General features: G+C 51.8%; 1 protein-coding gene across 2 annotated transcripts in view; it reads left to right on the top strand.

The window, feature by feature from the left end:
- The window catches only part of ELK3 (ELK3, ETS transcription factor), a 36,015-nt gene continuing 13,487 nt past the window's right edge, over window positions 1-22,528 (top strand). Inside the window, exons 1-2 of one of the 2 annotated variants that reach the window (XM_023749917.1) lie at window positions 1-215; window positions 20,624-21,403. In XM_023749917.1, the coding sequence (XP_023605685.1) occupies window positions 9-215; window positions 20,624-21,403 (987 nt within the window). In that variant the 5' untranslated portion in view covers window positions 1-8. The remainder of the gene's footprint in view (window positions 216-20,623; window positions 21,404-22,528) is intronic. The other variant, XM_023749918.1, reaches the window with a different exon arrangement.

The following is a 22,528-nucleotide window of genomic DNA, read 5'->3' as shown; positions in this document are numbered from 1 at the left end:
CCCCAGGTATGGAGAGTGCAATCACGCTGTGGCAGTTCCTGTTGCAGTTGCTGCTGGACCAGAAACATGAGCATCTGATCTGCTGGACCTCCAACGATGGTGAGTTCAAGCTCCTCAAAGCAGAAGAAGTGGCCAAGCTGTGGGGACTCCGCAAAAACAAGACGAACATGAACTACGACAAGCTGAGCAGAGCCCTGCGCTACTATTATGACAAGGTAGGCCCTTGCCGGACTGGAGGCTGTGGTGGGGAGCTGGAGGGGGGGGGGTGGGGGGGTGGGGGGCTGGGGGGCCTCCATAGTCCATGGTTGAAAGCACATAACCGTGTACTGTGAAGCAAGTTAGAAAATCAAATAGAGGCAATGTATGCAGTTTTGGTTGTTTTGGGTGTTTTTTTTTAGAAAAACAGCTATGGAAATTTTTTCCCCCCCGGAAGCCCTTTGGGTATGACTGCAGGTCCAATTCTAGGCCTTCTGCATTTTCACCTGTCGTAGCTGCAGGCCTCTGTGAGCAACAGAAATTAGATGTGGGTAGGTTGTGGGGCTTCCCTCACGGCTGCTGGGGTGACAGGATGAATGTTAAAATCTAGAAAGTCTGTTGATCTCATCTGGTTTGTAGTTCCCGCACCTGGGCCTTTCCTCGGGGATGGTAGCTTAGGTCTTTCCTGGGGGGATGGTAGCTTGGGCGTTTCGTTCAGTGCCTCTGGGTCCTCATTGATAAACCAGGATCCTACCAGTCCTGGCTCAGGATCCCTGTAAAGATGCAGCGAGTGTCATATGGTCAGTGTTACTTAAAACCAAGCATGTCAAACTCGCGGCCAGTGGGCCGCAAACCTCGTTTATTTACAGGAGTCCTGTGGCCCACTGCCCGCGAGTTTGACATGCTTGCTTAAAACAGTGCTCGGTACATGGAGTTCGAAACTTCCCTAATCCAAGGAAAAATCATGTTCCTTTTTAAGTCACAGCATCGTTGCCAGAGCCAGGACAGTTGTGCATTTTGATCATTTCTGGAAAAAGCAGTTAATGTGTCTACTAGGGCAAAAAACAACAACATTGCTCTTTAGGGGCAATCGCTTCGGGCCTGGAATTGTTGACCATTTCTGTGTGGCTCTGTTGTTGCTGACCATGTAGCCTCATCGACAGAAAGACTTGGTCTTAATGAGGGAGAGCTTCTGTTCTGGTTTTACTGCTCGTATCGAAAGGTGGATTAAAAACTGATTTAAGTATTAGTTCCCGATCTATATTTAACGATTCCTCCTGCCAGCCTCTTTGGAATTCAGGACAGAAGGATTACACGTTTCAGGAAGTGGAGGCATCGTTAATTATAAAGGTTCCTTCATGCGATCGCAATGGCACATGATTATGGCATTGAAATGTTCGAGGTGCTTTCCTTTAGTGTGGCAGCTAATGAGTCCCGGCTCAATGCAGGGTCCCACTAAGATGTGAAAGCACGTCTTGCCAATGGCGCTCGCTGCCTGCAAGCCTGGCAGCCGGTCTATTGTTTGGCGTTTTTACCCAGGTCCTAAGTTGCACGATGGGAATTGGGACCCTCTGAAGGAAAACAGTCGTCTCGCCGGCTGGCAGGGTGCCCGAAAGCCTGAGGCTTTAAAAAGAAATCATTGTTTTAAGATAAGGTGTCAAAGGAAAGGAGCCCTGCCTCCGGGTCTGGGCCTCCGTTTCACCTCTGAACACTGGGGCTAAGGACCCCGGGTCGTCAGCAGGAAGGGAGGTCGTGGGCTGGAAATGACACGAAGAGACGGGCAAAGCTATTGCTGCTGAGACCACACCTGGTCTCCCTGGAGTAGATGTTTTAATCTCTAAGGAAAGCCATTTCAGAGGCCGCAGTCACCGGCACTGGGCTGAGGGCTCCCTACCCTAAAACTACAACCCCTCCAAGACAGCCCCTCTGGCATCGTCTCCTTTCTCAGGTGAGGATGCGGGGCTTTGGTGAGAAACCTGCCCACCGTCCTGCAGCCAGGAAGCCGGGGAGCCGGGATGCCCATGTTCCAGTCCAAAGGCCCACACCCCGCCTTCTAGGCCTCTCCTTCCTTTTTTACTCTGAATCACCTGAGTTCCAGGTGGGCCGTCAGGCAGTGCAAAGTGTATTGCAACCTTAAACAGTCTTTGTTGATTATCAAGCACTTCAGCACTGAAAAATCCATTGCACACGGGGTGTCAGGCTGCACCCAGGCTGGGGATCCCAGTGGCCAGAGAGGCCTGCTCCCTGAAATTGCCCCTTTCCTCTCCTGCTGGGGCTGAGCTGGAGGTCTGGCCCAGTGACCTCTGAGCAGCAGCTGGTGCTGACAGTGAGCGCAGGGGCAGCTCTCGTCCTGTGTGTCACAGGCTTGGCCCTGGAGAAGGTGCCCTGCGTCCATCCTTGGACCTGTGTGCACGTGAGAATGTGTCCACACAGTGTACACATATGTACACACGGCTGTTTTCATCTTCCTCCTGAAATGTTCTCAAGTGATGAAAATGTTCTCAAGTGATGAATAAGAGTGATGGTTAGACTCCTGACGTAGTTTAAAGAGAGATGAAGAGGGAGGAGGGGGAGGAGGATGAAGGAGGAGAGAGGACAGGCTGAGTGGGGGAGGAGGAGAGAAGAGGAGGAGGAGGAGGAAGAGGAGGAGGAGGAGGAGGAGGAGGAGGAGAAATGGCAAAAGAAGGTTACAAAAAGTACCCTGCATTTTACGCTTTAGGTGAATACCTCTTTCAGTTTTGCCAAAGTTACTCTGTGTGTAAATGGAACCATATGAAATTGCCAACATCTGGCCATTTTTGACCCACAAAAATGGCGATCTTAAATGATCCAGGCTCTCCCCTAAGAGACGGACTTGAGGAGGGTCTTTGTGAATGTGAGGCCCCTGGCCACCTGGTGTGCCCCACTCTGCACCACACACGTTTCAGTTTCCCAACACTGGGCATGACCTTGTTTGCCATTTACTGTTCTCCTCCCCCTCCCCCTCCCCCTCCCCCACCCCGTCCTCCTCCCCCCTCCCCTGACACTTACTCCAAACTTGCTCTGCACTGGTTGTAAATTGGGTAACTTCCTACCTTGACAGCTGTGTTCTTCCTTCCTGTTGTTTTTTTTCTGTCATTTGCGAGCCACCATCTCTTCACTGAAATTCTTGGCTGAAATTGCACATCCCTGGGTTTGTCCTAATAGGGAAGTTTTCCTGCCACAGTAGACGAGCATGAGCGTGCCATTATTTTTATATGGTATACGTTATATTTTTAGCTCATTCCGGAATACTAGAGATGGGTAGAGAAAAGGAGTGGAAAATACGGGCAGAACTTGGCCGAAGGCATCGGAGGAGGGTAACGGATGGGCTGATAGTGTCAGGCTGGGCTGAGGCACTTGAATCATCGTTCCTCCAAAAATCGCCCCACCCTCCTCCAGCAAGGCTGTTACAGGGTGAACTCTGGGCTGGAGTGTCTGGGTTTGAATCCAGCTCTGACTAGGTGCTTCGCCTAATCTCGCTGGGTCTCAGCTTCCTTTTTGGTGAAATGGGTGTAATAGAGTCTACACCGTGGGCTTGTGCTGGGGATTAGCCGAGTTCACACATTAGCTGAGAACAGTGCCCCAGACACATCAGGTGCCACAAAGATGAACCAGAGTAATGACAGATGCTCTGTTCCTTATCGCTCATCGGAAAAGCTCAGGCAGGTGCAAGGGAGGAAATGGGGACTTTTGTCCTGCCTTCCGGCACGGGCCACACAGAGAGGACAGCTCGCGTCCCTGTGAGCCATCAGGTGCGCTGGGTTGTGCTTGTTAATGACTGAAGAGGCATGGCCACAGGTTCTTTACCCAATAGCCTATTTTTTTAAAATTTTTTTTATTGATTTTTAGAGAGCGAGGAAGGGAGAGAGAGAGAGAAACATCAATGAGAGAGGAACATCATTGATCGGCTGCTCCTGGGCGTCCCCCACTGGGGATCGAGCCCTCAACCCAGGCATGTGCCCTGACCTGGAATTGAACTGGCGACCTCTTGGTTCCTGGGTCGATGCTTAATTGCTGAGTCACACTGGCCGGGCCCAGTGGCCTATTTTTGTCTATGTTGGCTGTTCTGAAAATTCAACTACGAAGATGTTTTCCTATTTTAGTGACTCTTCCTTGCCCCTCTGAACCAAAGCGCACACTGTTCTGCACACCCCAGTAGGAGCGAGTCTCCATCTCTTCTGAGTGGCCGGCATGGTCCAGGCTGGAGTCCCGCTGTCCCCAGGTCTCTGAGCCGAAGTTCACCCATCGGAAAGCGGGCATCCTAACAGCACCTTCCCTCGTCGGTTTGTGTAGGATTAAATGTGACGAGAGGCGCTCAGCACTGCCAGGCACTTGGTGGCACACAATAAATGCTCCTCGTTTCTGTTATCTGTGCTTATTAACGTGCTGCATGGCCTTCACATGGCTGTGTACATAGCCGGCTCCCTCGCAAAGCTGTCCTCACGTGGTCTCCTGGCTCACCCACTTTTGCGGCTCTGGGACCCTGCGCAGCCTCTCGCATGCATTAGTTGCTCAGTTCATGTTAAATGAATGAGCCAGTGGACCACATAATGCGGTGGACACTACCCAAACACAAATCACTCAGATAAATGTTGACGTTAAGTAAGCGTTACAGTTAAACACACGCATTTTACAGTATTAATTTCCGAGGGCTGCTGTAACAAGTGACCACAAAGTGTGTGGCTTGCAACAACAGATATTTCTTGTCTCAGTCCTGGAGGCCAGAAGCCTGAAATCCAGTCTCGGCAGGGCCATGCTCTGAGACTCTGGGTAGAACCCCCTCCCTGCCTCTCCCTGGCTCCTGGTGGTCTAGGTTGGCCAGTAGCTGCATCACTCTAGTCTCCGCCTCTGTCCTCACATGGCATTCTTCCTGTGTGTCTCTCTCTTCAAAGTTCCCTCCTATAAGGACACCAGGTCTGTTGGACTAGGGCAGTGATGGCGAACCTATGACACGCGTGTCAGAGGTGACACGCAAACTCATTTTTTTGGTTGATTTTTCTTTGTTAAATGGCATTTAAATATATAAAATAAATATCAAAAATATAAATCTTTGTTTTACTATGGTTGCAAATATCAAAAAATTTCTATATGTGACACGGCACCAGAGTTAAGTTAGGGTTTTTCAAAATGCTGACACGCCGAGCTCAAAAGGTTCGCCATCACTGGACTAGGGCCTATCCTCATGACCTCATCTTAAATTGGTTGCATCAGCAAAGACCCTCCTTCCAAAAAAAGTCATAGTCACAGGTATGGGAGTTAGGACTTCCCCATTTCTTTTTGGGGGGACATCCTTCTACCCATAACACATACCGCTAGTTCACATACTGCCAGGTTTTCGTTTAGCTTTTCAGGAGTACACACAGAGGGGGAGCCTTGGAGATGATGGCTTGATCCAGCAAATCCTTGGGGAAAACTTTTCCCCATGACAGAGGCAGCAGCTAGATTCAGCAGCAGGGACGGAACTAGATTCTGTGACAGACGCGTCCCAGTGTGCCTACCATGTGCCAGGCACCGTGCTGGGCCCCCAGGGAGGAAACAGGTGAAGACACCAAGACCTGCCTGGGAGGGATTCAGACTCTGGGATCTCAGCGGTAAAGGACTTAGATGGGAAGCAGAGCTGAGCCTGGTGGCTGCAGCTCCCCCCGGGTTATCGATGGTGGAGACCTGGCGCTGGCCTCTGAGGTTCCCCACCCAGCCTGTGTGCCTGTGGCTTGCTCATTTCCCGGGCACAGGGAAGGCTGGAGGGCCTGGGGTTTGCAGCCGAGCACCGCCAAGGACTGCTTCCCCCACTTCGTTTTTGAAGAGGCTGCTGGGCAAACCCAAATAAATTGCAGCAGAGGAGTGCTGCCCAGCCCTGGATGCCCCTTGCTTTATGCCCGGGCGTGGACTGAAGGCCCCTGTTTAGCTTGGAAACATGCAGGTTAATGGGAGGACGCCTGTGTCTGAGTCCACGAGGGACAGACGCCCGAGCTGGTAGAGACCCAACGGGACATGTAGTTTGTGCCTGAGCATTCCCGTTCCTCCTTCCCAGGCAGCCGTCTCGGCCTCGCGCCCTCGGAGGTGGGTTTGTTCGTTGTGGTTCTGACCGGTTGAATTTGGGGGTAGGGGTTATTTTTTTTCCTGAAGTTTAAACTGACTCTTCCAGAAGGTACTTCTATAACCTGATATTGAGCTCTTTCAGAGGTTTTATTTATGAACATGTTAACAACCCTTTTTCGCTCCTTAACCACATCGACGAACTGGGTGTTCCAGTCTCTCATCCGGGGGTGTTCGGGTGGAGAGGAGAGGGGTCGGTGCCCACAGCACACCTGGAACTGGCCCCGTTGGCTGCCCACACGCCTCGTGGCCCAGGTCGGAGGGGCACGGGGAACTGCTGGGTGCAAGGCATTCATTGGCTTCCAGATGAGCTCTGGGTGGTTTTAGTTACACACCCGTCTCCAGCTGGCATGGCCCCTTTCCTTCACCTCTGCCTTCTCCTCCACCGTTCAGCCATTCCTTCTAAAACATACCCACTCCCCTTGAGCGGCTCAGCTCCTGGCCGGGAGGCAGACATGCCAACCAACTATATAATAGAATGTGAGGTAGCAGATGCTAGCAGGGTCCTGATTCCAGCATCTTCCAGGAGAGACGGGGAGGTGGAGAGAAGGCCACCAGGAGCTCAGGAACCAGATCTGGAGGAATGAGGGTGACTGTACCAGGCTGACAAAAGTTGGGGAAGGACCTACCAGGCCAGGGAACAGCATGTGCTAAGGCAGGGAGGCTTTTGACTTGTCAGGCACGGAGGATATATTTAGGGAACGAGAGAGAGAGGGGAGTGGAAGAGTGGGTGGGAAATGGAGCATGGGGTGCCTCATGCCAAAGAGTTGGAACTTTATGGCGAGGGCAACGGAGAGCTAATGAAGGGCTATAAGCAAGGGAATGCCATGACCAGATCTGCATTTTAGAAATAAAAACCTTTGCCTCCTCTTAACTCTTCTCGGCATCGATCGTGTCCCTGATCTTTCTGGCCAGTTCCCACAAATGGATCTCTGTCTGCTGGCTGAGTTGGCACCACCCAGTATCAGGGCCTGCAAGCCCCTCTCTAGCACTGCCTGGGAGGGGGGGGTGCGGGGCAGAGAAGGAAAACGGGGGAGTCTGCCTGCCTCTTGCATATGCCCAGCTACTGTCTTGTGCTCATAGAAGCTGAAGCCAGGACTCTCGGGTTGCTGCAGAAGGAGACCTGGAAGCTTACACCATCCCTCATCCTTTTTCGGTCCAACGTCCAACAGAGCTTTTGTCCTTCTTGTTGGCAGCGAACACGCATCCCAGCGGGAGGCGGCAAGTGTTGCCAGCTCCCCTCCCATCAGGAGATCGAAATGTTGATATGATGAGAAATCCTCCCGTCTCCACAGCAACATCCCCGCTCCTTCTCACACTGTACCGAACAGTCTTGGTTTTAATTGGAAGGGGTTTAGGGGGAGAGCAATCAAGACAGAGCCACTGGCAGCATATTCCTGGAAGTGGAACACATCCCCTTCTTAGCCGAATTGGATAGTTCATTTAAAATTGGGTGTGCAGTCGCGACAGGAGGATGTTCGCATGAATATCACATACCTGATAGCGACCGCCTGTGCCAGGAAGCAGGACCCGGGCAGAATTTTTTAATTCCCCAAAATAAATTTTGCAAAGACAGAATGATGTATTGGCTGCCAGAGTGGAGAAAGAACCCAAATCCAGCAAGCGTTTGTATCCTGGAACGTTCTAGAACACCTGTGTTGTTTGCAAAGGAGACCCATCTCTTCTGGACTCCATTCAGGATGCCTGGTGTGTGCCCAGCCCTGGGTGTACATGTGGGGGGCCGGCTGTGCTTTGCTGGGTGTCTTCTCCCCGCTGCCCCCCGTTTCCTGTCAGCAGCTCAGATGGTCTGAAGCACAACAGATGGCACCTGGTCTCCGCCTGGGGGCCGAGGAGAGAACCAGGGCCTCTCCGCCAGCCTTTGGCCCCGGGAGCTGCCTGGAGACCTGTCGGGGAGCTGGCGGCCGCGTGGAGGTCTTCCGGTCTCATCACATGGCCTGGGGGAGAGCAGCAGGCCCGAGGGGGCGGGGCTGCAGGGGGCCCGGCACGTTGGTGGAGGATGCTGCCTGCCTTGCACAGGCTTCCAAGCCAGCCTCCCTGTGGTACTCAGTGATCCCCCCAAATAGGCAGTTGCTAAGAAACACCCCGAGCCTTGGGAGTACCTTCCACATGGTTGATAAGGCTGCCGTGCTCAGCGCTCCGATGCCAGCGCTCAGGCAGCCTGGCCAACTCCAGTGACGTCAGGCTGCGGCCCAAGCCCACACCGGCGTGCAGGCATGAGCGTTCCTGCTTCTTTCTGGGCTTCTTGCTGCAGGACATTTTGGTGGTTGTGTCAACACACTGACAGCACTAACCTTCACATCCTACCACCCACCACCCACCGTCTGCCCACTGGCCCAGCTGCCCCTCCCCACCGCCTGCCTGGGCTCCAGACACAGTTCTCTCAGTTCCTGCCCCAGGTCTGTGACGTAAGGAGGGGAGCTCACATGCCTGTCATCATGGTTGGTAATGGGCCCATTTTAGAGGTGGGAATACTGAGTCTCAGAGAAGCTAAGTAACCGATCCAAGACGAAGTAGCTGGTAAGCGGCAGAGCTTTCCACCTAGGAGTCTTGACCCCCGAGTCCACGCTCAGGATTATGAAGCTGGAGGATCACATAGGTAGAGAGCCATGGGCCCAGACCTGAACCCCATATTCCCAATAGTGCTGATTATTACCCCAGGGCAGGCAGAGAGAGGAGGCCAGCCCCCCAGGGTATGGTGTTCAAAGTGATAGGAGAACACCTCCTGGCAGCACTCACAGAGCCAGCTGAAAACAGGAGGCGATGGTTCTGGGGGCCTCCGAACACCCCAGACTTCCATGTGTCCAGATGACGTTTCCTAAAGAAAACCAGATCGGAGCGTAGCTCCCGGTGGCCTCTGGGAAAGACTCCAAACTCCCTGCACCATCTGGGTCCCATCTGCCCTGCAACCCTCACTCGCATCTACTGGGACCTCATTCTTGCCTGACTGCTCCCTCTGCCTCTCCTGCCCGGCCACCCAGCTCATCCTCACACTCCTCTCTGCTCCACTCCTCCCGCTGGTGCCTGCGCTCACTGACCGGCGCCCTTCTTTCTTATCATGCCCAGCGTCTCTGCAGCCTGGGGCCTGCGGTGCCCAGTGAAGGTGGAGGAGGCAGGTGAGTGAGCCTGGGGATGAGCAGACATGCTGCTCGGTGGCACAGAAGGAAGTCTGTCATCTTAGAATGTCATGGCTGGCAGCACCTAACCAACCATCCTGCCCGCCTGCCCCTCTTTGAGTGAGTGAGGACCCAGGTGGAAGGTGATTTTCGAGAAAATCGGTGGCAAAGCCGCGGGGATGAGAGCACACTCCCCGATCACCTGTGGCTCTGACTCCCCCAGCCATCTGCCAGGTGGCAGGTGGCCACTCCAAACTGGAAGCTGGCTGCTGGCAGCTCCCTGCCTGGCAGGGAAAGCAGAGGAGGATGTACTGGGGGAGCAGTTTTCGGTTTTATTTATTAACACTCCAGAGGCCTTTAATAAAAATACCCTTGGATGTTGAAAGAGAGTCGGGAGCGTTCAGTGAAGGTAAAAAAATGCTGCTAACGTTCATCCTGAGCCCCCTGGGCCTCGAGTCCCGCCAGGCGCCTGTCATCATCGGCGATTTCACGCCAGGGGGTGTGGAGGCGGGTTCCCGCTGCAGCCCGCGGTGCCAGGGGAGACAGACTTCCCAACCCAAACCACAAGGAACCTCCCCCGGGAGCTGGCCAGTTCCGAGCCGGAGCTGGAGCCCTTTATTGCAGCACGCTATTCTTAGAAGTTGGAAGTGGGGTGAGTGGGTGTATGTGCGTGTGCGAGTGTGCACGCTCCAAAATTAAACCTGAAGCCCAGGCTTCGCCCAACCCAGTGCCTCTGGCAACGTGACAGCAGGCTGAGCCCTCGGGACACTGCCTCCCGCCCCAGTCAACGGAGACTTTAACAAGTAGGTTTGAGGGTGTAGGTTTTCTGGGGCTGCTATACCAAAGCCCCACATACACGGTGGCTCAAAACAACAGACGTTTGCCCTGGCCAGCTTGGCTGAGTGGATAGAGTGTCAGTTTGTGGACTGAAGGGTCCAAGTTCGATTCCAGTCAAGGGCACATGCCCGGATTGTGGGTTCGATCCCCAGTAGGGGGCGTGCAGGAGGCAGCCAATCAATGATTTTCTCTCATCATTGATGTTTCTATCTCTCTCTCCCTCTGCCTTCCTCTCTGAAATCAATAAAAATGTATTAAAAAACAAAACAAAACAACACACATTTATTCTCTCAGTCCTGGAGGTCAGAAGTCTGAAGTCAAGGTGTGGGCAGGGCCGTGTACCCTCTGAAGGCTCTGGGGGCGGGTCCTTGCTGGCCTCTCTGGCTTCTGGTGGGTCCTGCCTCTGTCTTCACGAGGGCTCCTCACTGAATCTGTGTCCTTTCCTCTTAGAAAGATGCCAGTCATGGAATTCAGTGCCACCCTAACTGCAGTCGGATCCATCCCAACATCCTTAACTGATCACATATGCAAAGACCCTATTTCCAAATGAGGTCACATTCTGAGGAGCTGGTGGGTGTGGATTTTGGGAGGGCACCCACATTCACTTCACTACCCGGGAAGAGGCAGCCCCAGGGAGAGGCCGCTCCAGTAATGGGCCCGGAGCCCTTTCAGAGCTGCTCTGTCGGGCGGCAGGTGTGGGGTGAGCCTTGCCCACAGCCAATTCCTAGCAGAGCCCAATGCTGTCAGCCAGCCGCTCCGTGCCCCCTCAGGCCCAGAAGGCTGGGGATGACAGGAGGCAGGGGCTGCCACTGCCCAGGCCAGCACCCGTCAGACGCTCTGGGGACAGAGGCCGGATTCACTTCCTCTCCTGTTCCTCTGAGCCTCGCAAGGAGAGCATCTTCCGTGTTTGTTGAGAGAATGTTGGCTTGTTAGAGAGGAGGGACGCTGAGCATGACTCCTACAGTGAGGACTTGTTCTGACTTTGGAGAGAGGACAGTCGGGGTTTGTGTCGGGAAAGGGTGAGTCAGACCGTGGTCTGGGAGGGAAACCAAAGGAGGCGCTGAAGACAGGGTGTTGGCTGGGAAGCTGGCAGCCTGAGTTCACTTACTAGTTTGTGAACGCAGCTTGGAGCCCAGGGTCCCTCCTCTGGAAAGTGGGCATCGAAGTGGTGAGGGCTTACGGGAGGTAGTGCATAACCTTCGGTAAATGGCAAAGCCAGGTCCCATGGAAGCAACTGAGATGACTTGGAGGCCAAATGAAATGGACAGACAGTGTGACATAGTGAGGGTGCTCTACAATGACATCATCGCTCGCTAAGGGAAATTCCACTGGATCACGTTTTGAGGACCTACATGAATTGGGCACTGACATACGTTGTTCTTTTAGAAAAAACTACCCAGTGAGGCATCTTTATTTCCCTTTTAGAAGTGAGCAAACTGAGGCCTGTGGAAGTTGAATACCCTTCCCAAGGTCATAGGAAGTAGAGAAGCTGGGATTTGAACCCAGGTCAGTCCACATCACATCTGGGCCTGTGCCCTTTGCGAGCAGCTCTCAGGCCCGTGGATGCTCAGAGGAGCCGGTCAGCGCTTCCCTGAGCTCCTGCGAGCACCTCTGCCGCTCCTGGGGCCATCACCAGGCTGTGTGTGTGTGGACATTAGCTTCCGGTCGTTTTCTCGTCATCCTTGCCTCTTGGATGTCACCCACTTAGAGGTGGGCTTTCGATGTTCAGTCTGCTGGCGTGGGACCACCAGGTTCCTGGTACCTCGTGCAAGGTATCCCATCAAAGCAGGCACCTCCTTTACCTGTGGGTGGGCAGAGGCAGTTCTATTCCTGGTGAAAGAACAGGCCTCAGGGAAGGCCGGCCTTCCTGCCCAGGAGCTAGAAATACCCGTCTGACAAGGACCATGCTTCCTACACCCAGCGCTGGTTTCCCAGGCACCCTGGGCTACCCCACGAGTGCTCTGGCATGCAGCGCCCACGGGTTCTGACAGGTTGAGTTAGCAGCAGCCTCTGAGCCAGCAGCAGCTGCTTTCTGGAGAGGGTGTGATGGCGGAACAGGAGGGCTCGGTTTTGGCTCTGGATAGGATTGGGTTCAGACTTCAGCTCCACCAGTGACTGATTCTTTTTCTTTAAAAAAAAGTCATGCTCAGCTGATGTGGCTCAGCCATTGAGCCTTGACCCATGCACCAAGAGGTCGCTGGTTCGATTCCCGGTCAGGGCATATGCCCAGGTTGCAGGCTCGATCCCCAGTAGGGGGTGTGCAGGAGGCAGCCGGTGGATGAAGTTCCTCTCTCGATGTTTCCATCTCTCCCTCTTCTTTCCTCTCTCTCTAAAAATCAATTTTAAAAATATTTAAAAATAAAGCTGACATTGCCAAGAAATGAAAATATATAGTCTGAATTTGATAAGTAATACATGTATTACACATATATTTAAAAATGTGAAAATGCAGATAAGCAAAAAAAGAAATTACAAGTCAATGGTAAACCTACCACCATTACATTTTATTATACATCTTTTGAGATTAATTTTTCTTTCTCCTTTTATTTAATATATACGGTAGGGCAAAAGTAGGTTTACAGTTGTTCATATGGAAAATACAATAATTAAACAATAATTCAAGAATAAACTCTGTGGACGAGGCCATGCATATATGGGGGGAAAAGGGGATATATGTCATACTTTCAACAATAAAGAATTATTTTTTAAAAATTACAAAAAGCCCTAACCGGTTTGGCTCAGTGGATAGAGCGTCGGCCTGTGGACTGAAGGGTCCCAGGTTCGATTCCGGTCAAGGGCATGTACCTTGGTTGCGGGCACATCCCCAGTAGGGAGTGTGCAGGAGGCAGCTGATCGATGTTTCCCTCTCATCGATGTTTCTAACTCTCTTTCCCTCTCCCTCTCCCTCTCCCTCTCCCTCTCCCTCTCCCTCTCCCTCTCCCTTCCTCTCTGTAAAAAATCAATAAAATATATTTTTAAAAAATAAAAAATACAAAAAAGAATAAACTCTGTGTTTTGTGTACTCACAATGGTAAACCTACTTTTGCCCCACCCTGTATACTTATTTAGTTAAAATAATAGAAGATCCCATGCATGTTTTTTTTTTAACCTAATGTATATTTAAAGACATGGGCAAATGTTAACAGTGCATTAGCCTCTAACATAGCTGCAAGGTATTCCATTGGAGGGCCCTCCCAGTAGTTAACCCAGCTGTATGGGTGGAGAATTGGGCATAACCTCACTTCCAACCAAGAACCTCAACTTCTTCATCTTTAAAATGGGATCGTAGTGCCCATGTTGCGTGTGTGTGTACAGTACATCCAGGCCCCTGTAAACGCTTCTTTCCTTTGCCCTTTCTGGCCGCTGGTTCCTTTCATGTAGGAAAATGAATGTCCCCAAAATAACTCCATCCCACTTCCCCACCCCAGGATCTCGGTGGCAGGCACTCAGGGCAGCAGCCCGCATGGCACTCCCCCAAGGCTGAGCCCAGCCAGACTGGGCCACTGCCGACACCGCGGAGCTGGGGTGCTCCTCCCGTCTGGGCAGGCATTTCCTGCTCCGAGCACCGGTGTCTGGTGAGTGTCTGCACCACTTGTCGGGCTGGACGTGGGGACACGTGGATCCCGCGATTGTTCACATCTGCGGCCCCCACCCCTGAATGAAGTGGAATGTGTGAGGTTTTCTTCACAGTGGATGTCAAGCGCTGGCCACGCCAGGCATGTCATACTGTAAGCCTTGCGTCTATTTCTTGTCTGAACCCAACTAAGTAAAACATCATGTTTCCCCTGCTTGGTCGAGACCTGTAAACCAGATGTAATTGTGCCTGCCATGGGCCCATCTCATCACCCAGAACTGGATAAAGCGGGAGGGGGCTGCACAGCCTTCTGGGAGGTTTGATTTTGAGCAGTCGGTTGTCATTGGAGCTGATAGAGGGTGGTTTGGTTTTGCTTTTGTTTATAGGGGAGAATAGAAATAATTATACTACTACTAAGAGCAAATAAATATTGTGGGCTTATCATGCGTGGCTGTCTTAGGCTTTCTGCTGTAAGCGTCCTATGAATTACCTCCCATGAGGCAGGTGGTAGGTCAGTACCCATTTTGTAGATGAGGAAACGGAGGCACATGGCTGCTAAGAGACAGGGGTGGCATTTGCACCCAGGCAGTGACTCAGGCAGTGGCCGCTCTTGTGACAGGGTCCAGCGGGTATTTATGGAAAGACCCACCCTTCTGTCCCCTGTATCGAGCCCTGCAGTGGGTGCTGGGTTAGGAAAGGGCTGGGCTGTTTGCTCGGAATCATCTTCTGCATGTCCTTTCCTGCCTGCCTAGTGAGCTGCTGACATTTCTCAGCTTGGAGAACAAGATAGGAAAGATGCAAAATCAGAGAAAAGGAGTCCTTCAGCTCCTGGGAGCCCCCAAAGGTGGAAAATTCAGGGGGGCTGTAGCGGTACTGGTAGGGACCCATGACTGGTCCGGCTCCTCCTGGGCAGGTGCAGCCTGGGGGCGTGGAGCACTGGTGGAAATGAGAGCTGGGATAAGAAGTCTGAGCACAGGAAAGGCCCACTCGTGACCTTAGGTCAGTGGTTCTCAACCTTCCTAATGCCCGACCCTTTAATACAGTTCCTCATGTTGTGGTGACCCCCAATTTCATTGTTACAAATTGAACATAATTAAAGCACAGTGATTAATCACAAAAACAATATGTAATTATATATGTGTTTTCCAATGGTCTTAGGCAACCCCTGTGAAAGGGTCGTTCGACCCCCAAAGGGGTCGCGACCCACAGGTTACGAACCGCTGCCTTAGATCAAAACCAGTGCCAGGCCAGAGCTGATGTGGAATTACAGTTTGTTAAGCTCTTGTAGCAGGTGTGAGGTGATAAGGGTTTGTATATGGCCCCGCTGTCTGAATGGGGGTTTTCATTTTTTAAAGGCCAGCAAAATAGCACACACAGGTGTACGAACAGGACGCAGTCACATGGGGTTGTGACCAGCCTGGGGATTAGCCACAGAAAATCGGGGCCCTCGTGAGGTGAAGCGACTGGCTTCCTGCCCAGGTCAGTTCTCTCCCCGGGCGGGGGGAGTCACTCACTCAACAAACATGCAGCTAACCATGATCCTCAATGATTGTCAAAATTAAGAGGTAAATTGAATTCCACAAGCATCTCCTCATTACCTAGCACTGTATACAATTTTTTTTTTAAAAAATCACAATAGTTAACAGACATTTCTGATGTATCCACTATATGGGATTGCTGAACAGGAGAAGGCAGTGGGAGAAGGCAGTCAGTGTGTGTACACGTATTGAAGCACACCCCAGGACCCATCGGTTTTTATCAGTGGGTCTGTGACTGGCATCGGGGGGATGGAAAGGGGACCCATGCTCCCAGTGTCCTCCATTCCATTCGGGCGAAGGAACCCAGGGAGACCCTCCCACTGCCACAGGTCGCTGGTGAGTCGGGCAGGATTCCTTTGCCTAAGTCCGCCCACCGTCCTGCTCACACAGACTGCTTCCCCTTTAAGCTCCTGCATCCTCAGAGCACCCACTGGGATGTGGGGATGGCAGGACCCAAGTTTCCACTGACGCCTGGGCCTGCCACGTGGGGGTGTACAGGTAGCTGTTAACTGTCGCCCCCACCAAAGGCGGCCCGTCCTCGCCGCCTGTAACCTCAACACGAATGCGGGTCAGCAGTCCACACTGGTTGTGAGTATGCACTTCCTGGGAAATGATGACCGAAGAGGCTGGTCCTGTGTGTGTGAAGGGAAGCAGATGTGCAACTGTCCCTCTGAAACCACGCTGGAGAGAGCCAGTCAGCTGTCAGACAGACAGCGTCGTATCAGGTTACCAGGCAACTGTAGGCAACAAATACTTGTGAGTCTGGGAGGAAGGGGTGAGCAAATCAGACTTTTCCTAAACATCCTCATCACTTTCCATCATAAGAGCCCATCCCCATGTGCTCTCGTGTCCTGGGCTATCTCACTTGGCCTGAGTCTTGTATCGCTCTCCATTGTGGCCAAGTGCTCTGGGGCCAGGCTGCCCAAGTTCTAGCTAGTGTGTGACCATCGGTAATTTATACCCCCCGGGCCTCAGTTTGCTCTTCTCTAAAGTGGGGACAAAAGCCTGGCCAGCATGGCTCAGTGGTTGAGTGTTGACCTATGAACCAGGAGGTCACGGTTCAATTCCCAGTCACAAGAATAAACTCTGTCTTTTGTGTACTCACAACGGTAACCCTACTACCGACCCCCCCCCCCCCGCTTTCTTCCTCCTCTGGGTCAGCTCTGTAAGTTGTCCCCATCTTGTCACTGTAACCGTTCCCTAAAAAGCTCGGCTACTGACGGGCCCTTCTTGCTGTGGCCGAGTTCAGTGCCCTTTGAGGCATCTCCTTGTTTTGCACACAGAGGAGGTTTGGCTTGTTAAGTCAGTCACCACCCAGCCATGGAAGGTTCTCACGTCTTCCATGTAAACATATAATGTTCTTACGATTTCTCATGTTCTGGGTGGACCCTGAGGGCATTATGTTAAGTGAACTGAGTCAGTCAGAGAAGGACAGATACTGTATAATGTTACGCATACTGTATGTGGAATCTAAAAAACCCAAACTCATAGAAACAGGGAATAGATTGATGGTTTCCAGGGTCTGGGGGGCTGGGGGAGTGGTTGGTCAAAGGGTACAGACTTCCAGCGATACAGTGAGTAAGTTCCGGGCATCTAATGTGCAGCATGGTGACCAGTTAACAATATACCGTAATATACTTGAAAGTTGCTAAGACAGTAAGTACATCTTAAATGTTCTCCCCACAGAAAGGAAGTGGTGATTATGTGAGGTGATGGAGGTGTTAACTAACCCAGCTGTGGGAGTCATTTTGCAATATATAAGTGCATCAGATGATCACACCGTACAGCTTAAGTGCACACAATGTTATATGTCAATTTATATCTTAATAAAGCTGTGTGTGTGTGTGGGGGGGATTCCTCATGTCCTGTTTTCAGAACAGCTTCATTGGAGTATAATTCAGATATCTCCCAGTTCGCCCATTCAAGGTACACGATGCAGGGGCTTTGGGTATATTCACAGAGTTATGCGTCCGTCAGCACAATATTAGAACATTTCCACTACTCCTCTCGATGCCCCCATCACACCCCCAAAACCCAGGAGAAGACTAACCTACTTTCTGCCTATTGATCCGTCTGTTCTGGATATTTTATTTAATTTTATTATTTTTTAATCTTCACCCGAGGATATTTTTCCATTGATTTTTAGAGAGAGTGGAAGAGAGAGGGAAAGACAGAGAGAAATCGATGCAGGCTTCTCCCCTGATGAGGTCCCTTGACCGGAATCGAAGCCGGGACACTTCAGTCCTCAGGCCGACGCTCTATCCACTAAGCCAAACCAGCTAGGGCTGTTCTGGATATTTTATAGAAACAGAATCAACCATACAACTTGTGGCCTTCTGTGTCTGGCTCTTCACTTGGCACACTGGGAGCGTCCGGGTCGTAACAGGTGTCAGAACTTCATTCCTTTGAAGGCTGGAGAATCTATTATGTGAATATACCACATTTTGTTTGTCCACTTGTCAGTTGACAGTCTTAGGGGTTGTTCTTTATTTTTTTTAACCTGTTGTTACAAATTTTTAGAGAGAGAGAGGAAGGGAGAGGGAGAAATATCAATGAAAGAGAATCATCTATCCGCTGCCTCCTGCGCGCCCCCTCCTGGGGATTGAGGTCGCAACCAGAGCATGTGCCGTGATGGGGAATCGAACCGGTGACCTCTTGCTGCAGGGGATGCCTGCTGAACCAACTGAGCCACACCAGCTAGGCCTCTGTACGTTCTTTTCGATGCATCAAGTCCCGGCTCTCTGCCTGCGATGCCTTTCCATTCCCAATCATTTTTTGAGGAGGAGAGGCATTTGTATCGTTTCTCTCTCAGCCTGAAATTACTTCTTGGTTTGCTTGTGAAGGTAACACCTGCTCAGACATTGTGTTCTGAATCCCATAATAAAATTAAGGGTTGGTATTAAACACACACACAAAACAGTCTACAAGACCTGCCAGAAGAAATGATTCAGACTGTAGTTTCTTTTTTCTTCTGTGTAATTATTTAGGCTCTAACAATTCGCTCAGTTTAGATGAGTGCTCCCCCGGCTGAGGATAAAGTAAAGTTTTCCCTCAGGAGGAAGAATGTTATGAGCGAAGAACAAAAATACATTAGGATTTTAGCAGAGGAGCACACCAGGCAAGGATTCTTTCTTACCAGGATCCGGTGGCACCTAATGAGGTTGCCCTCATTTCACCCTTTCCTGCTGGAGGCTGGTTTCTCCCAGGCCTGGTGCATCGCCCATGGAGATGCTGCCAGTTAGGCCCAGGTGGAACTAAGTTCGCAAATGTCTCTGAAGGTTTGTCAGTGGTTTTCAGGGTCTCTGGTGTTGCGTGTAGGATGAGGTCAGAGGGAATAGTCGGGATGCGGTGGGGTCAAGGGCAGGCCCAGGTGCTGGGATGAATTGTTCAGCTTTGAGTCTAGCGTGCCAGGCGGTGAGCCTCCGGCGTGCGGTGCGGAGTGATTTTGCCGGGATCTGTGTTGTTGGGGTTTCCAGTGCTGACTCATGTGTCGCTTCCTTAAATGCCTGCCCTGAGGCAGTCCTTCTGGAAATCTCTGTGGCGTGGTACAGATGCCCTTCCCTCCTGACTGCTCGCTAAATTCTCTTCTGGGCCGTAGGGTCCAGTTCAGAGCAGGCAAGTTAGCATGCCCTAATGTAACCACAGGGAAGGAAAAAAAGAGTTACATTCCAAACTAGGACTGTAAAAGGAACATCAAAATTGAATTGAATTTCACCTCTCTTGTATCTTGGAAAGTTGCTGAGAGAGCAGATCTTACAAGTTCTCATCACCAGGATAACTAATTTTGTGACTACGTGTGGTGAGGGCTGTTAACTAGACTTGTGGTGATCATTTAGCAGAATGTGCAGATATCAGATCATGTTGGGCCCTTGACAGTAAGTACGTCTGAAATGTTCTCCCCACAAAAAGGAAGTGGTGATTTGTATGTTATATGTCAGCTATAGCTCAATTTAAAACAAGATTTATCTCTACTGTGGGGTTCTTTGATTCCCCCAAATGTGTGTGGGAATGTGAAAGAGCCTGGGCTTTCGCATGAGTAGACCTTGGTGGTTCTTGGGCAGAGAACTCCCCACCTCTCAGCTCAGGTGATAGGGATGAAACCTTCCACCCCACAAGAGGGTCAGTGTGAGAGCAACTGAGGTAGCTTGTGTCCAACACCGGGACAGAGGGGGCACCCATAGGAGCTCCTTCTAAAGCTCTTCTCCCCCAAATGGTTCCTTTTAGCCTTCACTCATACTCAAGTTTTAGGAGGAGCCATTTGTAAGGAAACCGAGTCCTTTCCCACGGGACGGCGCTGCTAGCTCCCAGTGCTGGAGGGAGACCACCTCTGTCTCCCTTGAGCACCTCGGACCCCCGTGAGCATTTGAGAGAGGTTTGCTACTGTTCCGATTTAGCACAGCTTTTAATAGGAAGACCGTTCTCCCAAAGGGGCAGGAAGACGTTTGCAGTGATTATTGGTTTACGTTTAAACCCTCGTGTGTTTGGACGGGAGCCATACACCGAAGAGCCAGAAGCAGGTACTAGCAACTTAGAATACGGGATGAATGCCGCAAATATCAAAGCAGACAATTTGCTTCCCCCCAGCGGCTCTCTTGGCAGACAATTTAAAAAGGAAGAAATGGCTGCATGATTTAAGAAAACATTGTGGGGTTTGGTGATAATAACTTACGTTTCCATAATGCCTTCCAGCGTACGGAATGCTTTCCCATTATTATTTCATTGAATTCTCACGAGTCCCAGAGGTAGGTAAGACAATACTGTATTATGGTGAAGGAAACGCTGTCTCTACCACGTACCTACCACGTGGCTGTGTGGGTTATGTAAGCGCTCTGAGCTTACTTTCCTAAGTTTTAAAATGGGAGTTTAATAATACCGTCCTCTGAGGAGTGCTGTGCAGATATATGAGATAATGCATGAGCAGTGCCAGCTGCAGAGTAAGTGCTCAATAAGTGGCAGCTGTTGTTGCATTTAGGTCGAGGAAACACAGGTGAGGAAACACAATCAATTTGCCGACGATCAAACCGTTAGTAACTGGCCAAACCTGAAGGCAAACCTGATTCTGTCCCCAACGTTAGTCCTCTCTGCGGACAACGTAGCCAGGCTGTGGGAGTCAGAGTATTCAACATAATCCCATTCTTTTTTTTTTCTTTCTTTTTTTAAAAATATATTTTTATTGATTTCAGAGAGAAGGGGGGGAGAGAGAGAGAGAGAAACATCAATGAGAGAGAATCATTGATTGGCTGCCTCCTGCACGCCCCCCACTGGGGATCGAGCCCACAACCTGGGCATGTGCCCTTGTCCGGAATCGAACCCGGGAGTCCACAGGCCAACGCTCAATCCACTGAGCCAAACCAGCCAGGGCCAGCACAGTCCCATTCTGAGGAAGCCCTTCCTCCATTTCGCTGGGGCACTGACCTTTCCGATGTCTCCTTTTGTGTGATCCACAGAACATCATCAAGAAGGTGATTGGGCAGAAGTTTGTGTACAAGTTTGTCTCCTTCCCGGAGATCCTGAAAATGGACCCCCACGCCGTGGAGATCAGCCGGGAGAGCCTGCTGCTGCAGGACAGGGACTGCAAGGCGCCGCCCGAGGGCCGCGAGGCGCACAGACACGGCCTGTCAGCCCTCAAGAGCACCAGCCGCAACGAGTACATCCACTCAGGCCTGTACTCGTCCTTCACCATTAACTCCCTGCAGAACCCACCCGAGCCCTTCAAGGCCATCAAGACGGAGAAGCTGGAGGAGCCGCCGGAGGACAGCCCTCCCGTGGAAGAAGTCAGGACTGTCATCAGGTTTGTCACCAATAAAACCGACAAGCACATCAGCAGGCCCGTGGTGTCCCTGCCCTCCACGTCTGAGGCCTTCCTGGCCTCGTCCGTCTCCGCCAAGATCTCCTCTTTAATGCTGCCAAACGCCGCCAGCATCTCGTCCGCCTCACCCTCCTCCTCTCGGTCCCCATCCCTGTCCCCCAACTCGCCCCTCCCCTCTGAACACAGAAGCCTCTTCCTGGAGGCCGCCTGCCATGACTCGGATTCCCTGGAGCCCTTGAACCTGTCATCGGGCTCCAAGACCAGGTCTCCATCTCTCCCCCCCAAAGCCAAAAAACCCAAAGGCTTGGAGATCTCCGCGCCTCCGCTGTTGCTCTCCGGCACCGATATTGGCTCCATCGCCCTCAACAGCCCGGCCCTGCCCTCAGGATCCCTCACCCCAGCCTTCTTCACCGCACAGGTAAGAGCCGCGCCAGACTCGGCTCAGCAGACGGAAAGGAAGGGCCACCAGACCACCTTCCTTCTGCCTTGAAGGGATAATCCGAGGGCCCGTGTGACAAAGTCCTGTGTGAATGTGAAGGGAAGTTACTTTCCCACCCCCAGACCAAGGTATCCACAGGAGAAAAGGCGGGAGATGGGCTACAGGGGGATGCTTGGTTGGTTTCTTGCTCTTTGTGGCCCTTGGAGCAGGTCCAGTGATGTCCTGGAGAAGGTGGAACGGGCCAAGTGACACTTGAGAAGGCATTGGGGCTTTACGAGATTTTTATGCCAGCGTCCCCTCTGGTGGGGAACTTGATAAGTAGCCGTTTGTTCTCTGTTGATGAGAAAATAGATGTAGCCCTAGCCGGTTTGGCTCAGTGCATAGAGCGTCGGCCTGCGGACCAAAGGGTCCCGGGTTCAATTCCAGTCAAGGGCACGTACCGAGGTTGCAGGCTCCTCCCTGGCCTGTGCCCTGGTCAGGGCGTGTGCAGGAGGCAAACAATCGATGCGTTTCTCTCACATCGATATTTCTCTCTGTCTTTCCCTCTCTCTTCCACTCTATCTAAATCAATAGAAAAATATCCTCAGGTGAGGATTAAAAAATACATATATATATATTAACTGTTGCGGCCCCTGCGATGGTCAGCATGGAGCTGTGGGTCCTGTGGTCCCTTATAAGTACTAACAGTCAGGATGACAAGGGCCAGCCCAGCATTGAGAGGAAGAGTCAGGGAGAGCAGAGCTACCGTGAGGAAGCCCAGGTCCGTGTCCGGAGGGAGAAGACAGCAGACGTGTGGAGCAGGGACGTCTGCGGCGAGAGTAACTCGAAGGAGAAGGCAGATGCTCTTTCTTGTCCTGCTGGCAGTTGCCGGGCAAAGGCAAAGCATGTGCCTGGTGTTTTCTGCTTCCTCTGGGAAACTGGGTGCGTTTTGGCTTCGGGGTCACAGACCTGGGTTGCGTTCCTGGCTGGGCCGTGTGGTGGAATGTGACTGAGCCTGTTTGCACGTCTGTGAAATGCGTTACTGTGAGGACTGGATGGGAGAACGAGAGCTAGCTACAGCTGGCAGGTGTTGTCGTCATGGAGCTTTGTGGCACCAGGTGGGGG

Source organism: Myotis lucifugus, unplaced genomic scaffold, assembly GCF_000147115.1.
Source record: "Myotis lucifugus unplaced genomic scaffold, Myoluc2.0 scaffold_10, whole genome shotgun sequence".
Taxonomy (NCBI): Eukaryota; Metazoa; Chordata; class Mammalia; order Chiroptera; family Vespertilionidae; genus Myotis; species Myotis lucifugus.
Note: the sequence above shows the minus strand (reverse complement) of the source record. Positions and strands in the feature narration are given on the sequence as shown.